Source organism: Oncorhynchus kisutch, unplaced genomic scaffold, assembly GCF_002021735.2.
Source record: "Oncorhynchus kisutch isolate 150728-3 unplaced genomic scaffold, Okis_V2 Okis06b-Okis10b_hom, whole genome shotgun sequence".
Taxonomy (NCBI): Eukaryota; Metazoa; Chordata; class Actinopteri; order Salmoniformes; family Salmonidae; genus Oncorhynchus; species Oncorhynchus kisutch.
Genome location: NW_022261983.1, coordinates 6,587,360 through 6,609,170, shown reverse-complemented (window position 1 = coordinate 6,609,170; position 21,811 = coordinate 6,587,360). Strand labels below are relative to the sequence as shown.

Sequence of the window (21,811 nt, the reverse complement as noted above, 5' to 3'; positions counted from 1 at the left end):
AGATACTGAATCCGGCGTGCCTTCCTCTGACGATCATACCACCTTCAAAGTCAGTTAGGTCACACCTTTTGCCCATTCTAATGATCAAACAGTAAATGAATGTCTCAATGCCTGTCTGCCAGCTTTATATTGCAATTGACGTGACTCACTGTATAAGTGCGATCCATTTTCATGAACAGGGTGTACCTAATAAACTGGCTGATGAGTATATGTATGGAAGGTTTCATTCAAATCAAATGGGGTGCTGTCAAATGGATTTACCCTGATAGACTGTTTTAATTTCCCATGGAACTTTAAACAATGCAATGGTTGAAGCCAAGCAGAAGCTTTATAAACTTTATTCTTAACTGGAACATGACATTTTGAATTAACTTTACTCTATGAAGTATGTTCGGCTACTGTGGTCTTCCTTTGCAATTAAATCTAAAAGGATATTGGAATCAGCCTACGCACTGATCAAACAAAATATAATAATGTTTGTGTGTGTCACGCAAACTAATTTCTGGGATTGGTTATTATGATGGTGCATTTTAATGGGTTTCGATGCATATTAGCTTTTTTGATTGAGTTTATCCCACCAATATTTTCATGTTCAAATCTCAGACCCGGCTCACAGCACAGAGCTGGTGAGGTGAAGGGTTGAGGGTGAACCCCAGTAAAGGTGTGAGGTCCAGATCATCCTCTGTTACTCCAGGAGGAGGAGAGAAATGAAAGCGCTGCAGGAGGGAGGTGAAGAAGAGGAAGAGCTCCATCCTGGCCAGACCCTCCCCCAGACACACCCTACGACCTGCGAGAGAGACCAAAGATACAGAAAATAGCATGAAGTCTGTCCAAAAGGCAACCTGAATTGATCTACTTCTTGCAATTAAATTATGTGTTTCATAATGAAGTTAATCTACCTGCAGAGAAGGCCATGAAGGCGTCCCTCTTGACAAATCCTCCCTGCTCATCCAGAAAATGTGAGGGGTTAAAGGTGTGGGGGGTCTCCCATTCGCTATCATCCTGTAGGACCGACGTCAGTAGAGGAATCACAGATGTCCCCTGCAGTAAGGGTGAAGCACAGGACCCCTTATTTTCAGAGTAAAAGTGATGAAACTTGGTTTAATAAATGTGCACACTCAAAAGGAGTGGATTGCAACTTTAGGCAGAAATATATACTTATGGCATGCCCAAACACCAATATTTCACAATAATGTGTTGTGATCTGGATGCCGTCTTTTTGCATACCCCAAATGTGGAATCCTTACCGATATCATGGACAGAAATGGTTTGAGAACTTTCCAAGATTTGAAAGATACATACACATTACCAGGCAACTCCTTTTTTCTATATTTACAACTAAAGTCAGCTATGCTGGTCTACAGAGTCCCTTGGGAAACCCAACTACCAAACCTTCCAGTGATGGATTTATAAATACATTATATGGGTTCCCAGAAGGACTGATCTCTATAATATATAAACAACTTTTGGAAAGCTCATATTCTGAGCTAGCCATTTAAACAGTATGGTCCACAGATCTAATTCAATCTGAACAATCCTTTATCTGGAACAGAATATAGATGTCACGTATACTCCCTCTCTTTGGTTCCTTCCCCAGGCGTTGTTTCTGTATAAATAAACACAGAGATTTGGATATCCAGGTATCTGACCTTTTTGATGAAATATCCCTGGAAGGTGACATCTCGGCTGGTGGTGTGAGGGATGGACATGGGTACAATATTGGCCAGTCTCTGGGTCTCATGGATCACTGCATCAGTGTAGGGAAGGTTCTTCCTGTCCTCTACCAAGGGCTGACGACTTCCTATAACCCTGCTGATCTCCTCCTGGACCTGATCTGAGACAGAAAGGAGGGAGGGTTGGAGTTAATACAATGAAATGTACACTCAGTATACAAAACATTAAAAACACCTGCTCTTCTTTCCATGACAGACTGACCAGGTGAAAGCTATGATCTCTTACTGTCTCTTGTTAAATCCACTTCAATCAGTGTAAATGAAGGGGAGGAGACAGGTTAACAACGGATTTTTAAGCCTCGAGACAATTGAGACATTATTTAACTAGGCAAGTCAGTTAAGAACAAATTTTATTTACAATGACGGCCTACCAAAAGGCCTCCTGAAAGGACGGGGGCTGGGATAAAAATAAATATAAATACAGGACAACACACATTGAAGAGAGAACACAACACTACATAAAGAGAGACATAAGATGACAACACAGCATGGTACTAACATTATTTGGCACAGACAACAGCACAAAGGGGAAGGTAGAGAACAATACATCACGCAAATCAGCCACTGTCAGTGAGACTGTCCATGATTGAGTCTTTGAATGAAGAGATTGAGATAAAACTGTCCAGTTTGAGTGTTTGTTGCAGCTCGTTCCTGTCACGTTCTGATATTAGTTCCTTTGTTTTGTCTTTGTTTTAGTATGGTCAGGGTGTGAGTTGGGGTGGGCAGTCTATGTTCTTTTTTCTATAATTTGGGATTTCTGTGTTTGGTATGGTTCTCAATCAAAGGCAGCTGTCAATCATTGTCCTTGATTAAGAACCATACTTAGGTAGCCTAGTTTCACTTTTGAGTTGTGGGTGATTGTTTTCTGTTGAGTGTTTGTATCTGCACCAGACAGAACTGTTTCGGTCATTCGCTTTGTTGTTTTTGTTCAGTGTTTTATTTATTTCTTAAAAATTTGGACACTTACCACGCTGCTCATTGGTCCGATCCTTGCTACTCCTCTTCAGATGACGAGGAGGAGAACCGTTACAGTTCCAGTTGCCAGCTGCAGCGAACTGAAAAGACGAGCGACCCAGGGATGTGTGTGCTTTGGGGACCTTTAACAGAATGTGAGTGGCAGAATGGGTGTTGTATGTGGAGGATGAGGGCTGCAGTAGATATCTCAGATAGGGGGGAGTGAGGCTTAAGAGGGTTTTATAAATAAGAGTCAACCAGTGGGTCTTTCGACATGGATTGTGTATGCGTTCCATTCAGAGGTTGAATGGGCAAGACAAAAGATTTAAGTGCCTTTGAATGGGGTATGGTGAAGGTGCCAAGCGCATCGGTTTGTATCAAGAACTGCAACGCCGCTGGGCTTTTCACACTCAACAGTTTCCCATGTCTATCAAGCATGGTCCACCACCCAAAGGACATCCAACCAACCTGACAACTGTGGAAAGCATTATAAGGCCCTGCCCCGCCCCCCTTTCGGAAAAGCTGACCACGACTCCATTTTGTTGATCCCTGCCTACAGACAGAAACTAAAACAAGAGGCTCCCACGCTGAGGTCTGTCCAACGCTGGTCCGACCAAGCTGACTCCACACTCCAAGACTGCTTCCATCACGTGGACTGGGATATGTTTCGTATTGCGTCAGATAACAATATTGACGAATACGCTGATTCGGTGTGCGAGTTCATTAGCATGTGCGTTGAAGATGTCATTCCCATAGCAACGATTAAAACATTTCCTAACCAGAAACCGTGGATTGATGGCAGCATTCGTGTGGAACTGAAAGCGCGAACCACTGCTTTTAATCAGGGCAAGGTATCTGGTAACATGACCGAATACAAACAGTGCAGCTATTCCCTCCGCAAGGCTATCAAACAAGCTAAGCGTCAGTACAGAGACAAAGTAGAATCTCAATTCAACGGCTCAGACACAAGAGGCATGTGGCAGGGTCTACAGTCAATCACGGACTACAGGAAGAAATCCAGCCCAGTCACGGACCAGGATGTCTTGCTCCCAGGCAGACTAAATAACTTTTTTGCCCGCTTTGAGGACAATACAGTGCCACTGACACGGCCTGCAACGAAAACATGCGGTCTCTCCTTCACTGCAGCCGAGGTGAGTAAGACATTTAAACGTGTTAACCCTCGCAAGGCTGCAGGCCCAGACGGCATCCCCGGCCGTGCCCTCAGAGCATGCGCAGACCAACAGGCCGGTGTGTTTACGGACATATTCAATCAATCCCTATACCAGTCTGCTGTTCCCACATGCTTCAAGAGGGCCACAATTGTTCCTGTTCCCAAGAAAGCTAAGGTAACTGAGCTAAACGACTACCGCCCCGTAGCACTCACATCCGTCATCATGAAGTGCTTTGAGAGACTAGTCAAGGACCATATCACCTCCACCCTACCTGACACCCTAGACCCACTCCAATTTGCTTACCGCCCAAATAGGTCCACAGACGATGCAATCTCAACCACACTGCCCTAACCCATCTGGACAAGAGGAATACCTACGTGAGAATGCTGTTCATCGACTACAGCTCGGCATTCAACACCATAGTACCCTCCAAGCTCGTCATCAAGCTCGAGACCCTGGGTCTCAACCCCGCCCTGTGCAACTGGGTACTGGACTTCCTGACGGGCCGCCCCCAGGTCGTGAGGGTAGGTAACAACATCTCCTCCCCGCTGATCCTCAACACTGGGGCCCCACAAGGGTGCGTTCTGAGCCCTCTCCTGTACTCCCTGTTCACCCACGACTGCGTGGCCACGCACGCCTCCAACTCAATCATCAAGTTTGCGGACAACACAACAGTGGTAGGCTTGATTACCAACAATGACGAGACGGCCTACAGGGAGGAGGTGAGGGCCCTCGGAGTGTGGTGTCAGGAAAATAACCTCACACTCAACGTCAACAAAACTAAGGAGATGATTGTGGACTTCAGGAAACAGCAGAGGGAACACCCCCCTATCCACATCGATGGAACAGTAGTGGAGAGGGTAGCAAGTTTTAAGTTCCTCGGCATACACATCACAGACAAACTGAATTGGTCCACTCACACAGACAGCATCGTGAAGAACGCGCAGCAGCGCCTCTTCAACCTCAGGAGGCTGAAGAAATTTGTCTTGTCACCAAAAGCACTCACAAACTTCTACAGATGCACAATCGAGAGCATCCTGGCGGGCTGTATCACCGCCTGGTACGGCAACTGCTCCGCCCTCAACCGTAAGGCTCTCCAGAGGGTAGTGAGGTCTGCACAACGCATCACCGGGGGCAAACTACCTGCCCTCCAGGACACCTACACCACCCGATGTTACAGGAAGGCCATAAAGATCATTAAGGACATCAACCACCCGAGCCACTGCCTGTTCACCCCGCTATCATCCAGAAGGCGAGGTCAGTACAGGTGCATCAAAGCTGGGGCCGAGAGACTGAAAAACAGCTTCTATCTCAAGGCCATCAGACTGTTAAACAGCCACCACTAACATTGAGTGGCTGCTGCCAACACACTGACAATGACACTGACTCAACTCCAGCCACTTTAATAATGGGAATTGATGGGAAATGATGTAAATATATCACTAGCCACTTTAAACAATGCTACCTTATATAATGTTACTTACCCTACATTATTCATCTCATATGCATACGTATATACTGTACTCTATATCATCGACTGCATCCTTATGTAATACATGTATCACTAGCCACTTTAACTATGCCACTTTGTTTACATACTCATCTCATATGTATATACTGTACTCGATATCATCTACTGTATCTTGCCTATGCTGCTCTGTACCATCACTCATTCATATATCCTTATGTACATATTCTTTATCCCCTTACACTGTGTATAAGACAGTAGTTTTGGAATTGTTAGTTAGATTACTTGTTGGTTATTACTGCATTGTCGGAACTAGAAGCACAAGCATTTCGCTACACTCGCATTAACATCTGCTAACCATGTGTATGTGACAAATAAAATTTGATTTGATTCAACATGGGCCACATCTCTGTGGAATGCATTCAACACTTTCTTGAGTCCATGCTCCAACGAATTGAGGCTGTTCTGAGGAAGATGTTCCTCAGTTAACGTTTAACCTTCATTAACCAAGCCATCCTTGTCTAGTTTCATAATATATTCTTCAATTTGGCCCTTTGCCAATGTTGATAACTTGTAACACCATGAGTGCTTTACTGTTTCATGTCTGTGTGTCACAGGTGGCACCTTAATTCGGGAGGACGGGCTCATAGTAATGGCTGGAATGGAATCGAACACATGGTTTCCATATTTTTGATACCACTCCATTCCAGCCATTATTATGAGCCATCCTCCCCTCAGCAGCCTCCTGTGGTGTGTGTGCGTGCATGTGTTTGTGTTTATATCTATTCTTACCCTGTATATGGGGGTACTTGGCCATTAGCAGCAGACCCCAGCGCAGGGTTGTCCCGGTGGTGTCGGTACCAGCAGCAAACAGGTTACCAACACTAAATACCAGGTTGTCGTCATGGTAGAAAGAATCCATATTGCCAGATTCCTAACAGAAACAGACCCTCAGATGACATGAGTTATGTACAGTCAGTCTTTCGTCAACTCTTAGCCAAGAGAAACTGACATGCATAGTATTGATATTAGCCCTCTGATTACAATGAAGATTATTCAACACGTTATGGTCACTAATATTAAAGGCTGCACTGAAATCTTTTTATTATACATTTCTTTAAACCAATCATCAGTCATCTGTGCCAGTGCATGTTCAGTGGCCTTCTCTATAAGCATTCTGAAAGTCTTAATTTGTTTACAGAGAAATAGCATTGTATTTGGTCAAACACCATTTTTTCCAACAGTTTACTAAGAGCTGGCAGTAAGATGATAGGTTGGCTGTTAGAACCAGGCCTGAGGACAAACACTTATCTAGGCTCAGATTAAAGGCATGACAGTTGTCAATGCCAGGAGGTTTGTCATTATTGATCGATAATCATTTTGTCACCTCTCCCACACTAACTTTACAAAATGAAAGAAAAGCATTGTCCATTTGAATTATGTGGGGGGTTTTATGCATGAATATGATGGCTCACTGTTTTGCTGGCATTTCCTGCTTAACTTCATTGGCATTGTGGCAAATGTATCATTAAAATAATTGGCAACATCAAATTGTTGTGATAAATAAGCCATCTGGTTCCATTTTAATAGAATTAGTCTTTCTGACCATAATTTCCTTTTATTTATTTAACTAGGGAAGTCAGTTAAGAACAAATTCTTATTTACAATGACAGCCTACTGGGGAACAGTGAATTAACTGCCTTGTTCAGGGGCAGAACGACAGATGGTCAGCGACCTGGTCAGCTCGGGGATTCAACCCAGCTACCTTTCAGTTACTAGCCCAACGCTCAAACCACTAGGTTACCTGCCGCCCCAATTTAAAATACTCCAAAGTCCCCCCCATCATTCTTTATATCCTTGATCTTGGCTTCATAATACAGTGTCTCCTCTTTGTTGAGGTTAGTCACATTATTTCTCAATTTGCAGTCAGTCAGTCAGATGTGCAGCCAGACTTATTAGCCACTCCTTTTGCCCCCATCTCTTTCAACTATACAGTTTTTCAATTCCTCATCAATCCACGGAGCCAGTTTCTTAAAAGGTTCATGTTTATCAATAACTAGAAGAAGCAATTTCATAAATGCATCAAGTGCAGCGTCTGGATGCTCCTTATTAATCACGAGACCAACAAATATTTTTAAACATAATCTACATAAGAGTCACAGCAAAATGTGACTTCTTCTTTTTTTTTTGTATTTTTCTTAAAACATCATTGTTGGTTAAGGGCTTGTAAATATGCATTTCACATGTGACAAATACAAAAGATTTTCAAATCAAATCAAATCGTATGATCTCATACACTATTTTAGTCCCATCTTTTAGAAGCTTCGCTTTCCTGGAAATAACCACTGGATATTGTGATCACTGCATCCAATGGTACGGTTACAGCCTTAGAACAAAGATCTATATTATTAGGAAAAATGTAATCAATACAGGGCATGTGGATGATCGTTCCTGTTCTGTTTGTAAACACACTAGTAGGTTGATTAATAACCTGAACCACATTACAGTCACTGGTTACAGTGAGATGCTTCCTCTTCAGCGGAGAGCTTGATGACAACCAAGATAGAAGACCTCTCTGTTTATATCACAAACTATTTTTTTATTTAAGTAAAGCAAGTCAGTTAAGAACAAATTCTTATTTACCATGACGGCGTACCCCGGCCAAACCCTAACAATGCTGGCCCAATTGTGTGTCGCACTGTGGGACTCCAATCATGGCCGGTTGTGAGCCAGCCTGGAATCGAACCAGGGTCTGTAGTGATGCCTCTAGCACTGAGATGCAGTGCCTTAGACCTCTGCGCCACTCAGGAGCCCCCATCAAGCATTTCACACACATTATCTGGATACTGACAGTTAGAACTCGGTGGCCTATAGGAGCTACACTAAAATAGGCTTTAGAAGAGGCAGGTGATCCTGCAACCACAACACTTTAATAACACGAGATCCTCTATAAGCATTACAGGGATATGGCTCTGAATATGTACAGCAACAACTCCCCCATATGCATTCCTGTGTCTTCTGTAGATGTTATATCATTGTATTGCTAATGATGTATCAAATGAATTATCGACGTGAGTCTCATAAATGGCTAATATATGAATATATATCTGATGTTAGCAAGTTCATTGTATTAACCTTATTTCTAAGCCTAGATGTATTATTAATATGGGCTATTTTTAGCCCTTTCCTGGGTAGCTTATCAGAGAGACATAATATGGAAAACAACAAAAAAGCAACATAACAGATAATCAACACATTATTTTAAATCAGCCTGAGGAACTGTTTCAGTGTTTGAGTCTGACTTTACATGTGATTCTACTGATACAGAGAACTAGTTAGATCCTCCCTCAGCTGGCATTCAGTCATATACGTCATTTAAATTAAATTATGTTGAATCAACATCGAATAGATGTTGAATTGACGTCTGTGCCCAGTGGGATGTTAGTGTTGGACAACTCAAGTTAGTTGTGTTTTTCGGCAGTAAAGTGAACCACAAGGTGGTGTAATAAGTACTATAAACCCGGCAGTTTGGTTCCTGGATACTGATTGTCCAAATGTCTTGGTAGTTTAGACAATATACCACTAGTGTGGCGCAAAATTACTCGTTTACTGTTCTAAATATGTTGGTAACAAGTTTATAACACCAGCAAAGCACCTCTGGGTTTTGTGGAATATGGCCAATATACAAGGACTATATACAGGCACTGCACTTCGCGTCATGCAGTGCCTCAGCTGTGGTAAATTGACCAGATACCACACCCCCTCTGACCTTATTGATTAATTCTATTCTGTATAGTCATACTGAGCAATATTAATGCAACACTTTGTTATGAATGAGTGAGATGCAGATTCCGCATGAAGTCTTCATACCTCCAGGGTCTGCTTTCGGACGAGGAACGAGTCCACAAAGCCTCTACACATATGAGGGTTCAGAGTCTCCTTCAGGCCCCTCACCAGCTCTGTCACCTCCATCTTCATATCAGCAATATTCTTTTTCAGACGTGTCAGGTTGTTTATCCACAGACCCAACCAGGGAAACATGTTGTACATCTACACAGAGATTCAGGTAGAATACACATAAAACAATATTATATTAATTATAACATAACACACCACAACTATGATTAGATTATTAAATGCATAAATTCAAATGTGATACGCATATGCATAAATATGTAGTGAGCACCAATAGTGATATTCAATATTATTTGATATCGATATGAGCAAGGCTAAATTTCCAAGGTGGCATAGCAGTTCAGACGTCTTTTGTCCTCGTCTTGTCGTGTCCTGTATATATATATATTTACAACTTTTTCACATACATTTTATTTTCCATCAACTCATCTTCAAAACACTCTCCTGCAACCCGCCTCACCAATGTATATTTATAAAAAAGTATTATTTACCTCAGATCTGTAATCCTCCAAGAAGCTAGCCAGAAACTCCAAGAAGCTAGCCTGAAACTAGCCAGAAGCTAATCCAGAAGCTAGTTCAGAAGCTAGTTAGCTCCTTTACTGGCAAATCGTTAATATTCAGCTAACCACGGTTTGTGGTCATCAGCTATCCTTTAGCTCGAAAATCTATCGCCAGTTCTGTACGGCGCAGCGCGGCTCGGAACGGAACATACCGGACCAATTTTTCTCTCCATGTCCCTGGACATTCATACCCGGATCTCACAGCTAGCTAGCTGCTATCCGTGTGACCATCGGCCTTCATCAATTATTCCGGAGCTAGCAAGCTCCGTCAATCACTCCTGAGTTCCATCAATCACACCTGGGCTGCAGTCACCTATCCGGACCCGTTTTACTGCCTTCGCGGAGCCCCACCGGGCCTTCACAACTGGACTGCCGACGTTATCTACCCGAAGGAGTTATTCGGCCGGCTCCTCCGTCGCGACGTTACCTGAACGCCCATCTGCGGCCTGCTAACCGTTAGCTGTCTTACCGGCTGCTATCTGAATAGACAATCGGACAATTTTTTTATTATTATTTTTTTTTTAATTATTTTTTAAATTATTATTATTATCTTTTCTTCTTGGGCCTCTATAACTATATCTATTGTTTTTATTTTTGTTGTTGTTGTGTGATTTGGATTAATCCCCTCTACCACACGGAACCCCACTAATCTACTGACGGAACGTAAGGGGTGGCTAACAGACCTCCATCCTATGCTAGCTTGCTACCGATGCCCTGGCTAGCTGTCTAAATCACCAACCAACCTCTCCACTCACCGGACCCTTTTGATCACTCGACTAAGCATGCCTATCCTTAATGTCAATATGTCTTGTCCATTTCTGTTCTGGTTAGTGTTTATTGGCTTATTTCACTGTAGAGCCTCTAGTCCTGCTCACTATACCTTATCCAACCTATTAGTTCCACCACCCACACATGCAATGACATCTCCTGGTTTCAACGATGTTTCTAGAGACAATATCTCTCTCTTCATCACTCAATACCTAGGTTTACCTCCACTGTATTCACATCCTACCATACATTTGTCTGTACATTATACCTTGATGCTATTTTATCGCCCCCAGAAACCTCCTTTTACTCTATGTTCCAGACGTTCTAGACGACCAATTCTCATAGCTTTTAGCCGTACCCTTATTCTACTCCTCCTATGTTCCTCTGGCGATGTAGAGGTGAATCCAGGCCCTGCAGTGCCTAGCTCCACTCCTATTCCCCAGGCGCTCTCTTTTGACGACTTCTGTAACCGTAATAGCCTTGGTTTCATGCATGTTAACATTAGAAGCCTCCTCCCTAAGTTTGTTCTATTCACTGCTTTAGCACACTCTGCCAACCCGGATGTTCTAGCTGTGTCTGAATCCTGGCTTAGGAAGACCACCAAAAATTCTGAAGTTTTAATTCCAAACTACAACATTTTCAGACAAGATAGAACTGCCAAAGGGGGCGGTGTTGCAATCTACTGCAAAGATAGCCTGCAGAGTTCTGTCCTACTATCCAGGTCTGTACCCAAACAATTTGAACTTCTACTTTTAAAAATCCACCTCTCTAAAAACAAGTCTCTCACCGTTGCCGCCTGCTATAGACCACCCTCTGCCCCCAGCTGTGCTCTGGACACCATATGTGAACTGATTGCCCCCCATCTATCTTCAGAGTTCGTGCTGCTAGGCGACCTAAACTGGAACATGCTTAACACCCCAGCCATCCTACAATCTAAACTTGATGCCCTCAATCTCACACAAATAATCAATGAACCTACCAGGTACCTCCCCAAAACCTTAAACACGGGCACCCTCATAGATATCATCCTAACCAACTTCCCCTCTAAATACACCTCTGCTGTCTTCAACCAAGATCTCAGCGATCACTGCCTCATTGCCTGCATCCGTAATGGGTCAGCGGTCAAACGACCTCCACTCATCACTGTAAAACGCTCCCTGAAACACTTCTGCGAGCAGGCCTTTCTAATCGACCTGGCCGGGGTATCCTGGAAGGATATTGATCTCATCCCGTCAGTAGAGGATGCCTGGATATTTTTTAAAAATGCCTTCCTAACCATCTTAAATAAACATGCCCCATTCAAGAAATTTAGAACCAGGAACAGATATAGCCCTTGGTTCTCCCCAGACCTGACTGCCCTTAACCAACACAAAAACATCCTATGGCGTTCTGCATTAGCATCGAACAGCCCCCGTGATATGCAGCTGTTCAGGGAAGCTAGAAATCATTATACACAGGCAGTTAGAAAAGCCAAGGCTAGCTTTTTCAAGCAGAAATTTGCTTCCTGCAACACTAACTCAAAAAAGTTCTGGGACACTGTAAAGTCCATGGAGAATAAGAACACCTCCTCCCAGCTGCCCACTGCACTGAAGATAGGAAACACTGTCACCACTGATAAATCCACCATAATTGAGAATTTCAATAAGCATTTTTCTACGGCTGGCCATGCTTTCCACCTGGCTACTCCTACCCCGGACAACAGCACTGCACCCCCAACAGCAACTCGCCCAAGCCTTCCCCATTTCTCCTTCTCCCAAATCCATTCAGCTGATGTTCTGAAAGAGCTGCAAAATCTGGACCCCTACAAATCAGCCGGGCTAGACAATCTGGACCCTTTCTTTCTAAAATTATCTGCCGAAATTGTTGCCACCCCTATTACTAGCCTGTTCAACCTCTCTTTCGTGTCGTCTGAGATTCCCAAAGATTGGAAAGCAGCTGCGGTCATCCCCCTCTTCAAAGGGGGGGACACTCTTGACCCAAACTGCTACAGACCTATATCTATCCTACCGTGCCTTTCTAAGGTCTTCGAAAGCCAAGTCAACAAACAGATTACCGACCATTTCGAATCTCACCATACCTTCTCTGCTATGCAATCTGGTTTCAGAGCTGGTCATGGGTGCACCTCAGCCACGCTCAAGGTCCTAAACGATATCTTAACCGCCATCGATAAGAAACATTACTGTGCAGCCGTATTCATTGATCTGGCCAAGGCTTTCGACTCTGTCAATCACCATATCCTCATCGGCAGACTCGACAGCCTTGGTTTCTCAAATGATTGCCTCGCCTGGTTCACCAACTACTTCTCTGATAGAGTTCAGTGTGTCAAGTCGGAGGGTCTGCTGTCCGGACCTCTGGCAGTCTCTATGGGGGTGCCACAGGGTTCAATTCTTGGACCGACTCTCTTCTCTGTATACATCAATGAGGTCGCTCTTGCTGCTGGTGAGTCCCTGATCCACCTCTACGCAGACGACACCATTCTGTATACTTCCGGCCCTTCTTTGGACACTGTGTTAACAACCCTCCAGGCAAGCTTCAATGCCATACAACTCTCCTTCCGTGGCCTCCAATTGCTCTTAAATACAAGTAAAACTAAATGCATGCTCTTCAACCGATCGCTACCTGCACCTACCCGCCTGTCCAACATCACTACTCTGGACGGCTCTGACTTAGAATACGTGGACAACTACAAATACTTAGGTGTCTGGTTAGACTGTAAACTCTCCTTCCAGACCCATATCAAACATCTCCAATCCAAAGTTAAATCTAGAATTGGCTTCCTATTTCGCAACAAAGCATCCTTCACTCATGCTGCCAAACATACCCTTGTAAAACTGACCATCCTACCAATCCTCGACTTTGGCGATGTCATTTACAAAATAGCCTCAAATACCCTACTCAACAAATTGGATGCAGTCTATCACAGTGCAATCCGTTTTATCACCAAAGCCCCATATACTACCCACCATTGCGACCTGTACGCTCTCGTTGGCTGGCCCTCGCTTCATACTCGTCGCCAAACCCACTGGCTCCATGTCATCTACAAGACCCTGCTAGGTAAAGTCCCCCCTTATCTCAGCTCGCTGGTCACCATAGCATCTCCCACCTGTAGCACACGCTCCAGCAGGTATATCTCTCTAGTCACCCCCAAGACCAATTCTTTCTTTGGCCGCCTCTCCTTCCAGTTCTCTGCTGCCAATGACTGGAACGAACTACAAAAATCTCTGAAACTGGAAACACTTATCTCCCTCACTAGCTTTAAGCACCAACTGTCAGAGCAGCTCACAGATTACTGCACCTGTACATAGCCCACCTATAATTTAGCCCAAACAACTACCTCTTTCCCAACTGTATTTAATTTGTATTTATTTATTTATTTTGCTCCTTTGCACCCCATTATTTTTTTATTTCTACTTTGCACATTCTTCCATTGCAAAACTACCATTCCAGTATTTTACTTGCTATATTGTATTTACTTTGCCATCATGGCCTTTTTTTTGCCTTTACCTCCCTTCTCACCTCATTTGCTCACATTGTATATAGACTTGTTTATACTGCATTATTGACTGTATGTTTGTTTTTACTCCATGTGTAACTCTGTGTCGTTTTATCTGTCGAACTGCTTTGCTTTATCTTGGCCAGGTCGCAATTGTAAATGAGAACTTGTTCTCAACTTGCCTACCTGGTTAAATAAAGGTAAAATAAAATAAAATAAAAATATTGTAATGTCGGTTTATTATTTTTACTATTGTTAAGTGTGTGTACTGGAGGTGAAGTCAGGTGCAGGAGAGCAGAGTGTAGTGAACAGGCACACTTTTATTCTGGTCCAACGAAAGCACAACAGTACATAAATGTGCCCAAACACAGAACATAGACAAAAAGTATGGCGTGTAACAACACCCACATAACATAAAATCAATTTCACACGGAGGGGAACAGAGGACTAAATACATGCTGTGTGATTAGAGAATGAAAACCAGGTGTGTATGTATGGAACAAGACGAAACAAATGGAAATATGAAAAATGGATCGGTGATGGCTAGAAAGCCGGTGACGTCGATCGCCGATCGAACAAGGAGAGGAGCCGACATCGGTGGAATCGTGACAAGTATTCTGTAAAAAGAACACATTACTTTTCCTGCATACACAAAACCCTCAAACAGACCTCACAGGCTCTCAATTTAGCATATTTAATTAATTGCCTGTTGATGGTCCTATAATATAGGCCTCCCTAACTATGAATACAATATTATAATAACAGAATATTCACGCCTGGCCCAAAGGACAATCTGCTAACAGTTGTCTGAACTTCAAAGAGCCATGGAAGTGAACAGATAAGTGAACATACACAGTTGCAAAATATTTTATGCAAACCGAAACAATATGGAATCACAAAAATATTGATATAATTTTGAATATCGGTGCCCATCACTAGTGATTATTTAACCATATTATATATAATAATTACAATGATATAATTAATAAAATATTTTAGCCATTTAGCAGACGTATCCAGAGTGATTCACAGTTAGTGCATTCATCTTAAGTGTCACGACTTCCACCGAAGTTGGTGCCTCTCCTTGTTCGGGCGGCGTTCGGCGATCATTGTCCCAGGATTTCTAGCTGCCACCAATCTACGTTTCTTTTTCCATTTGTTTTGTCTTGATTGTACACACCTGGTTCCCATTATGTTAATATTTATTCCCTATTTAACCCGCTGCTTCCCACAGGGTTTTGTGAGTGTTTGTTCTTTGTTTAGTGTTCAAGACTTCTGTGAGCTGGTGTGTTTTCCCTACGTTGAAATATTTTGTTGTTTCTTTTCGAGTAAAGTATGTATTTTACTCAGTTCTGTGTCCTGCACCTGACTCCGTCCTAACCGCTGCACATTGACACATGACATTAAGATAGCTTGGTGGGACAATCAGATGTCACAGGCATAGTAAGTACACTTTTCTCAATAAAGTAGTCACTGGGGGCGGGGGGGAGTGTTTATTTAAGATACTTTTTGAGGAGTTAAGAGTTTCAGGTGTTTTCGGGAGATGGGCAGGGACTCTGCTGTCCTAGGTTCAGGGGGAAGCTGGTTCCACCATTGGTGTGTCAGGACAAAGAGCTTGGACTGGGCTATGAGGATTTTATTTGATATGTTATACGTATACATCATGAATATTGTATATAATGTTGTATAAGCAGCTTGGTAATGGGTTATAAACAGTACAATAATGGTTTATAATAAGTTTACTGGCCCATCAAGTAAAGTATAACTGAGTATGTACATATTAATTTGCAAGAATTCATAACAGGCGTCTGTTTCCTAGTTTTATTGATTGCACTGAAACAGACATGTATTTTTTTTAAACAAAATGGTCTGAATAAGCAGACTACCTGAATTGATGCAGAACCTGTAAGGTGAACACTCTCCTTGGCCCTGTCCGCCATGCCTGTGAATAGGGGGTCAGTGTATTCAAACCTGCTGCCGTAGACAATGGCCGAGATTATGTTGGAGACGGCATAAAGCACAGGCTGAGTGGTGTCAAATGCCTTACCTGTAATAGACAAAACATCTAATTAATCCAAAATAAGCTTTCCAGAACCCACACGATCACTTAGCTATTGACTAATAAAGTGGTTAAAAATAGCCTGATTTTTAACCAGGCAATTAAGCCTAGGCATCCCCTATAAATACATCATACTACTTCTACTACTAGCGTAGAGATACTGATTCTCTTACCCTTATGTTTTTCCAACACTTCAATCAGGTAGGGGATTTCCTCTAAGATTTTCTCCTCACTCCCTTTCTTGCCCATCCCAAAGTCTCTAAGGTTTGTCAGGGCAAAGCGCCTCATCTCTTTCCATGAGTCTCCATTGGCAAACAGAATCCCTGTAGAGAATGTAGTTTGTTTCCATGACAATTCAAAGTAATAATTATAAATAAATTACTATAATATGCCATTTCATAATGAGCATGTACCATATATATATATATATATATAAATATAATCTGCCAAATTATCTCTGCATCTTTTCTGGTCAGGATCATGTGTAACTATTTAAGACATTTTAGACATTTATATTATTTGCAGATGATTAGAGTAAGAACATTTGATGAATTGTGGAAACAGCGTGATCTCTGCATTCAGCATTCTAGTCTGATCTCTGCATTCAGCATTCTAGTCTGATCTCTGCATTCAGCATTCTAGTCTGATCTCTGCATTCACCCTTCTAGTCTGATCTCTGCATTCACCATTCTAGTCTGATCTCTGCATTCACCATTCTAGTCTGATCTCTGCATTGAGCATTCTAGTCTGATCTCTGCATTCACCATTCTAGCCTGATCTCTGCATTCACCATTCTAGTCTGATCTTTACATTCACCATTCTAGTCTGATCTTTACATTCACCATTCTAGTCTCAAATGTCAGAAAGGAGTGGTATTATTTCAAATGAACTTGTCAGTTATTGGATCACTTTCAACCAACCAGAGGACAGCCTAATTCAAGCACAGTATTTGGCAACATTGGTTGTTGTCCTAAACCCAACCATTGTTTCTGCGAGGGCACTGATTGGACCAGCCATTTTCTGGCTTCATCCAAAGCCAATCTATTGCATCTATTGCCAATCTAATGCATTTAATTTCCATCTCATCCCAAAGTGTCTGAAATTGATTGTGTAGCTCAATAACATTTATTTAAAGTAACTGTTAGGTGAAAATCTCACTTTTAAAAGTTCATAATTTGTTAACTTATACCCACAATGTTGTTGACTCATCCTATACTCATATTTGTGGCCAACACATAAATTGGAGAACAAACGCATGGATTTCTGTTTTAGCTTGTTCATAGACTGCTTACAGATTAAGGAAATCAATAAGACAGGTTGTCATTTGGGTGAACTATCCCTTTAAGAATAGGACATAGCCAGCATAAGAGTAAAATATCATTACCATGTCCTTGGTTGAAATCATAGAACACAGGAGTGATGTCCCTGTCCCCAAAGTCCTCTGCCTGGTTGACCAGCGCCTGCTTGACCGTCTTGTATCCTGCCAGAACAACCACTTTCTTGGGTCCAAAGTGAACCGTGAAGATGGAACCATATTTCTTGGAGAGCTGGACAGATAAAGTATACATAAAGTACACCATAGACTCAGTTATGTCTCGTAATGATCTATGACTAAACACATAACTGGACATCTCATACATCTCATGACCGTCTTGTATCCTGCCAGAACAACCACTTTCTTGGGTCCAAAGTGAACCGTGAAGATGGAACCATATTTCTTGGAGAGCTGGACAGATAAAGTATACATAAAGTACACCATAGACTCAGTTATGTCTCGTAATGATCTATGACTAAACACATAACTGGACATCTCATACAGCTTGTTTAACGTGTTTCAGTCAAGAAATAGCGTGAAGACAGTGGTTTACAGTTGATGTCAGACCTACGTTCAAATAGCAGTCAATGTAATTTAATTACTTACAAACAATTAGTATTTAGACAAAGTTTTTTATTGGAAATATATTTGGAAAGTATTGGTGTCGAGCTCCCACTCCCAATGTCACCGGTCTACTAACCACTGGTCCTGGCAACCCATCTTTATGCACACCTGGCAACCCATCATTATGCGCACCTGGCAACCCATCATTATGCGCACCTGGCAACCCATCATTATGCGCACCTGGCAACCCATCATTATGCGCACCTGGCAACCCATCATTATGCGCACCTGGCAACCCATCATTATGCGCACCTGGCAACCCATCATTATGCGCACCTGGCAACCCATCATTATGCGCACCTAGCAACCCATCATTATGCGCACCTGGCAACCCATCATTATGCGCACCTGGCAACCCATCATTATGCGCACCTGGCAACCCATCATTATGCGCACCTGGCAACCCATCATTATGCGCACCTGGCAACCCATCATTATGCGCACCTGGCAACCCATCATTATGCGCACCTGGCAACCATCTTTATGCGCACTTGGCAACCCATCATTATGCACACATGGCAACCCATCATTATGCACACATGGCAACCCATCATTATGCACACATGGCAACCCATCATTATGCACACCTGGCAACCATCTTTATGCACACCTGGCAACCCATCATTATGTGCACCTGGCAACCCATCATTATGCGTACCTGGCAACCCATCATTATGCGCACCTGGCAACCCATCATTATGTGCACCTGGCAACCCATCATTATGCACACATGGCAACCCATCATTATGCACACATGGCAACCCATCATTATGCACACATGGCAACCCATCATTATGCACACCTGGCAACCCATCATTATGCACACCTGGCAACCCATCATTATGCACACCTGGCAACCCATCATTACGCACACCTGTGACTCATCAGTCACACCTGGACTTCATTACTATCTTGATTACCTACCCTTTATATAGTACTATTTTGTTATCAGGTACTATTGTTTATGTTTCCATGTCAGAGGTCTGGTCATGTCATTAACTGCACCTATGTTACAAGTGCATGTATTTACAACTACTTGTTATTTTTATTTGATGTAGTTGTTTTTGGCTGTGTATTACAAAATACTCAAACACAAAATGTCAAATACTTAAGTACACTAGTTATTTGAACCCAGGTCTGTTATAACAAGATCCCTGAAGGGATATTCCAGGGTGCATCTCGGGCGCCGTGGATGTCGATTATGGCAGCCCCCCGCACCTCTCTGATTCAGAGGGGTTGTGTTAAATGCGGAAAACACATTTCAGTTGAATGAGTTCAGTTGTACAAATGACCAGGTATCCCCTTTACTTTCAATATTCTAAAGTGGCCTCATCTCTTTCCTTGCAACACATTGGTCACTGTCACAAAGTATTTTGTCCATAGCCTGGTTCCCAACAAAAAACATCTGGGACCAGGCTACTTGGGCAGGACATATCTATTGAAATACATTACAGAATAGAACACTAAACAACATTAACCAGCTAAAAGCATATACAATGTGCCAGAGTTCATTCATCAGTTTGCTTACTGAACTTTTCAAACCTGGTGAAACAGCAAAAAAACTACATACAGTAAGTGAGATAAAACAGATCAAATCAACATCAACATGTTTTGTTCTGAAAGCAAAGGATGACTTCATCTTACCTCGCAGAGAGTGCAGTAGGGCTTCTTGAGGTCCAGCTGGAGCATGTTACCAAGCAGGGGCAGCGGCCTCGGTCCTGGAGGCTCCTTCCCCTGTTCCTCAGAGCTGGAACCAGAGGAGCGGAGGTAGAGGACCAGTAGAAACAGCACAGTACCCAGCAGTGTCACCGTGCTTGAGGTCTGTAGAAGACCTTCTATAAGAGACATCTTCAGACTGAGCTCATACACCTTATACTGGGCTAAAAATACAACACACTAATGTTCCGTCCACTAATGCTCAGACAACAGATCTCCAAGGACTTCCATGACAACAGATCTCCAAGGAATGCTATTTGTTTAACCTCCCCACCCCACCCTATTGGAGCAAGATGAGAAGAGGGAGGGTACAACCTCAGAGGAGGAGCTAAACAATGCAACTCCAGCAGGTCTGTCTACATATAATTGTGAAACTCACATGATCTCACCTGCAGGTCATTGACAAACTCTCCATATGATTTGTTTCCTGGTCTCGAAAGGCATTTATACGCCCGGCGAAATGGAATTAGGCTGATAGACCAGATAAACACATGTAAACTTTATTCCATCACCAAAGGGATGGTGAGGGTTACATAGATAGAATGAGGTTAAATCTAATCATATTTGGGATTTGATTGTGTTACTAAAGATCTTCAGAAATCCCCCTCTGTTGTCTATATACTTTGAAAACTCTATAAATATCATATAAAAAGATAATACATTACTGATTGACACATATTTACATCTCCAATCATATATAATAACTTTTTAGACACTTGAAGGTGTTCCACATCTAATGTTTTATTTGTTTAGTGTGAGTCAATGATGATCAGGTAAATGGTCTGGTAAAACTATCTTCAGTGCAGACAGTGGGAGAAAGAACAGGTCAGGCTGGATCCCAATAATCCCTCTGCCACGAGGTTACAAAGGTCAGTTTACACATTCCAAAGACAGAATGCATTTCCAATCTCTGTAAAAGTCTGAAAACCTCTTCTTGAATAGAGGGAAGCATAACTAACAGAAGTCACCTTAGCCCTGCATATACGGATACTTCATTAAAATACAATATTTTAAAATATGCTTTTTCATCATAGTCCTATATTTGTATATCATGTGTCGTCTAAGCCAGAAGTCGACCCACGATTTAATTTGCTCTCCAAAATATCAAATCAAATCAAATTTTATTTGTCACATACACATGGTTAGCAGATGTTAATGCGAGTGTAGCGAAATGCTTGTGCTTCTAGTTCCGACAATGCAGTAATAACGAACAAGTAATCTAACTAACAATTCCAAAAACTACTGTCTTATACACAGTGTAAGGGGATAAAGAATATGTACATAAGGATATATGAATGAGTGATGGTACAGAGCAGCATAGGCAAGATACAGTAGATGATATCGAGTACAGTATATACATATGAGATGAGTATGTAAACCAAGTGGCATAGTTAAAGTGGCTAGTGATACATGTATTACATAAGGATGCAGTCGATGATATAGAGTACAGTATATACGTATGCATATGAGATGAATAATGTAGGGTAAGTAACATTATATAAGGTAGCATTGTTTAATGTGGCTAGTGATATATTTACATCATTTCCCATCAATTCCCATTATTAAAGTGGCTGGAGTAGAGTCAGTGTCATTGACAGTGTGTTGGCAGTAGCCACTCAATGTTAGTGGTGGCTGTTTAACAGTCTGATGGCCTTGAGATAGAATCTGTTTTTCAGTCTCTCGGTCCCAGCTTTGATGCACCTGTACTGACCTCGCCTTCTGGATGACAGCGGGGTGAACAGGCAGTGGCTCGGGTGGTTGACGTCCTTGATGATCTTTATGGCCTTCCTGTAGCATCGGGTGGTGTAGGTGTCCTGGAGGGAAGGTAGTTTGCCCCCGGTGATGCGTTGTGCAGACCTCACTAACCTCTGGAGAGCCTTACGGTTGAGGGCGGTGCAGTTGCCATACCAGGCGGTGATACAGCCCGCCAGGATGCTCTCGATTGTGCATCTGTAGAAGTTTGTGAGTGCTTTTGGTGACAAGCCGAATTTCTTCAGCCTCCTGAGGTTGAAGAGGCGCTGCTGCGCCTTCCTC

The 21,811-nt window shown here is 42.6% G+C and overlaps 1 protein-coding gene across 2 annotated transcripts; it reads right to left on the bottom strand.

The window, feature by feature from the left end:
- Positions 1 to 321: 321 nt before the first annotated feature.
- Positions 322 to 19,980, bottom strand: LOC109881692 (cytochrome P450 2K1). 2 transcript variants are annotated; one of them, XM_031814276.1, is made up of 9 exons: positions 19,706 to 19,980; positions 17,507 to 17,669; positions 16,296 to 16,445; positions 15,950 to 16,110; positions 9,198 to 9,377; positions 6,120 to 6,261; positions 1,650 to 1,834; positions 900 to 1,041; positions 322 to 787 (listed from the first exon to the last, which is right to left on the bottom strand). In XM_031814276.1, the coding sequence occupies exons 1-9, from the start codon at positions 19,907 to 19,909 to the stop codon at positions 600 to 602; spliced, it is 1,515 nt and encodes a 504-aa protein (XP_031670136.1). In that variant the 5' UTR covers positions 19,910 to 19,980; the 3' UTR covers positions 322 to 599. The 2 variants fall into 2 exon arrangements, with proteins under 2 accessions (XP_031670136.1, XP_031670135.1); XM_031814275.1 differs by lacking the exon at positions 19,706 to 19,980 and having other exon boundaries at positions 15,950 to 16,005; positions 17,507 to 17,699.
- Between the last annotated feature and the right edge of the window lie 1,831 nt (positions 19,981 to 21,811).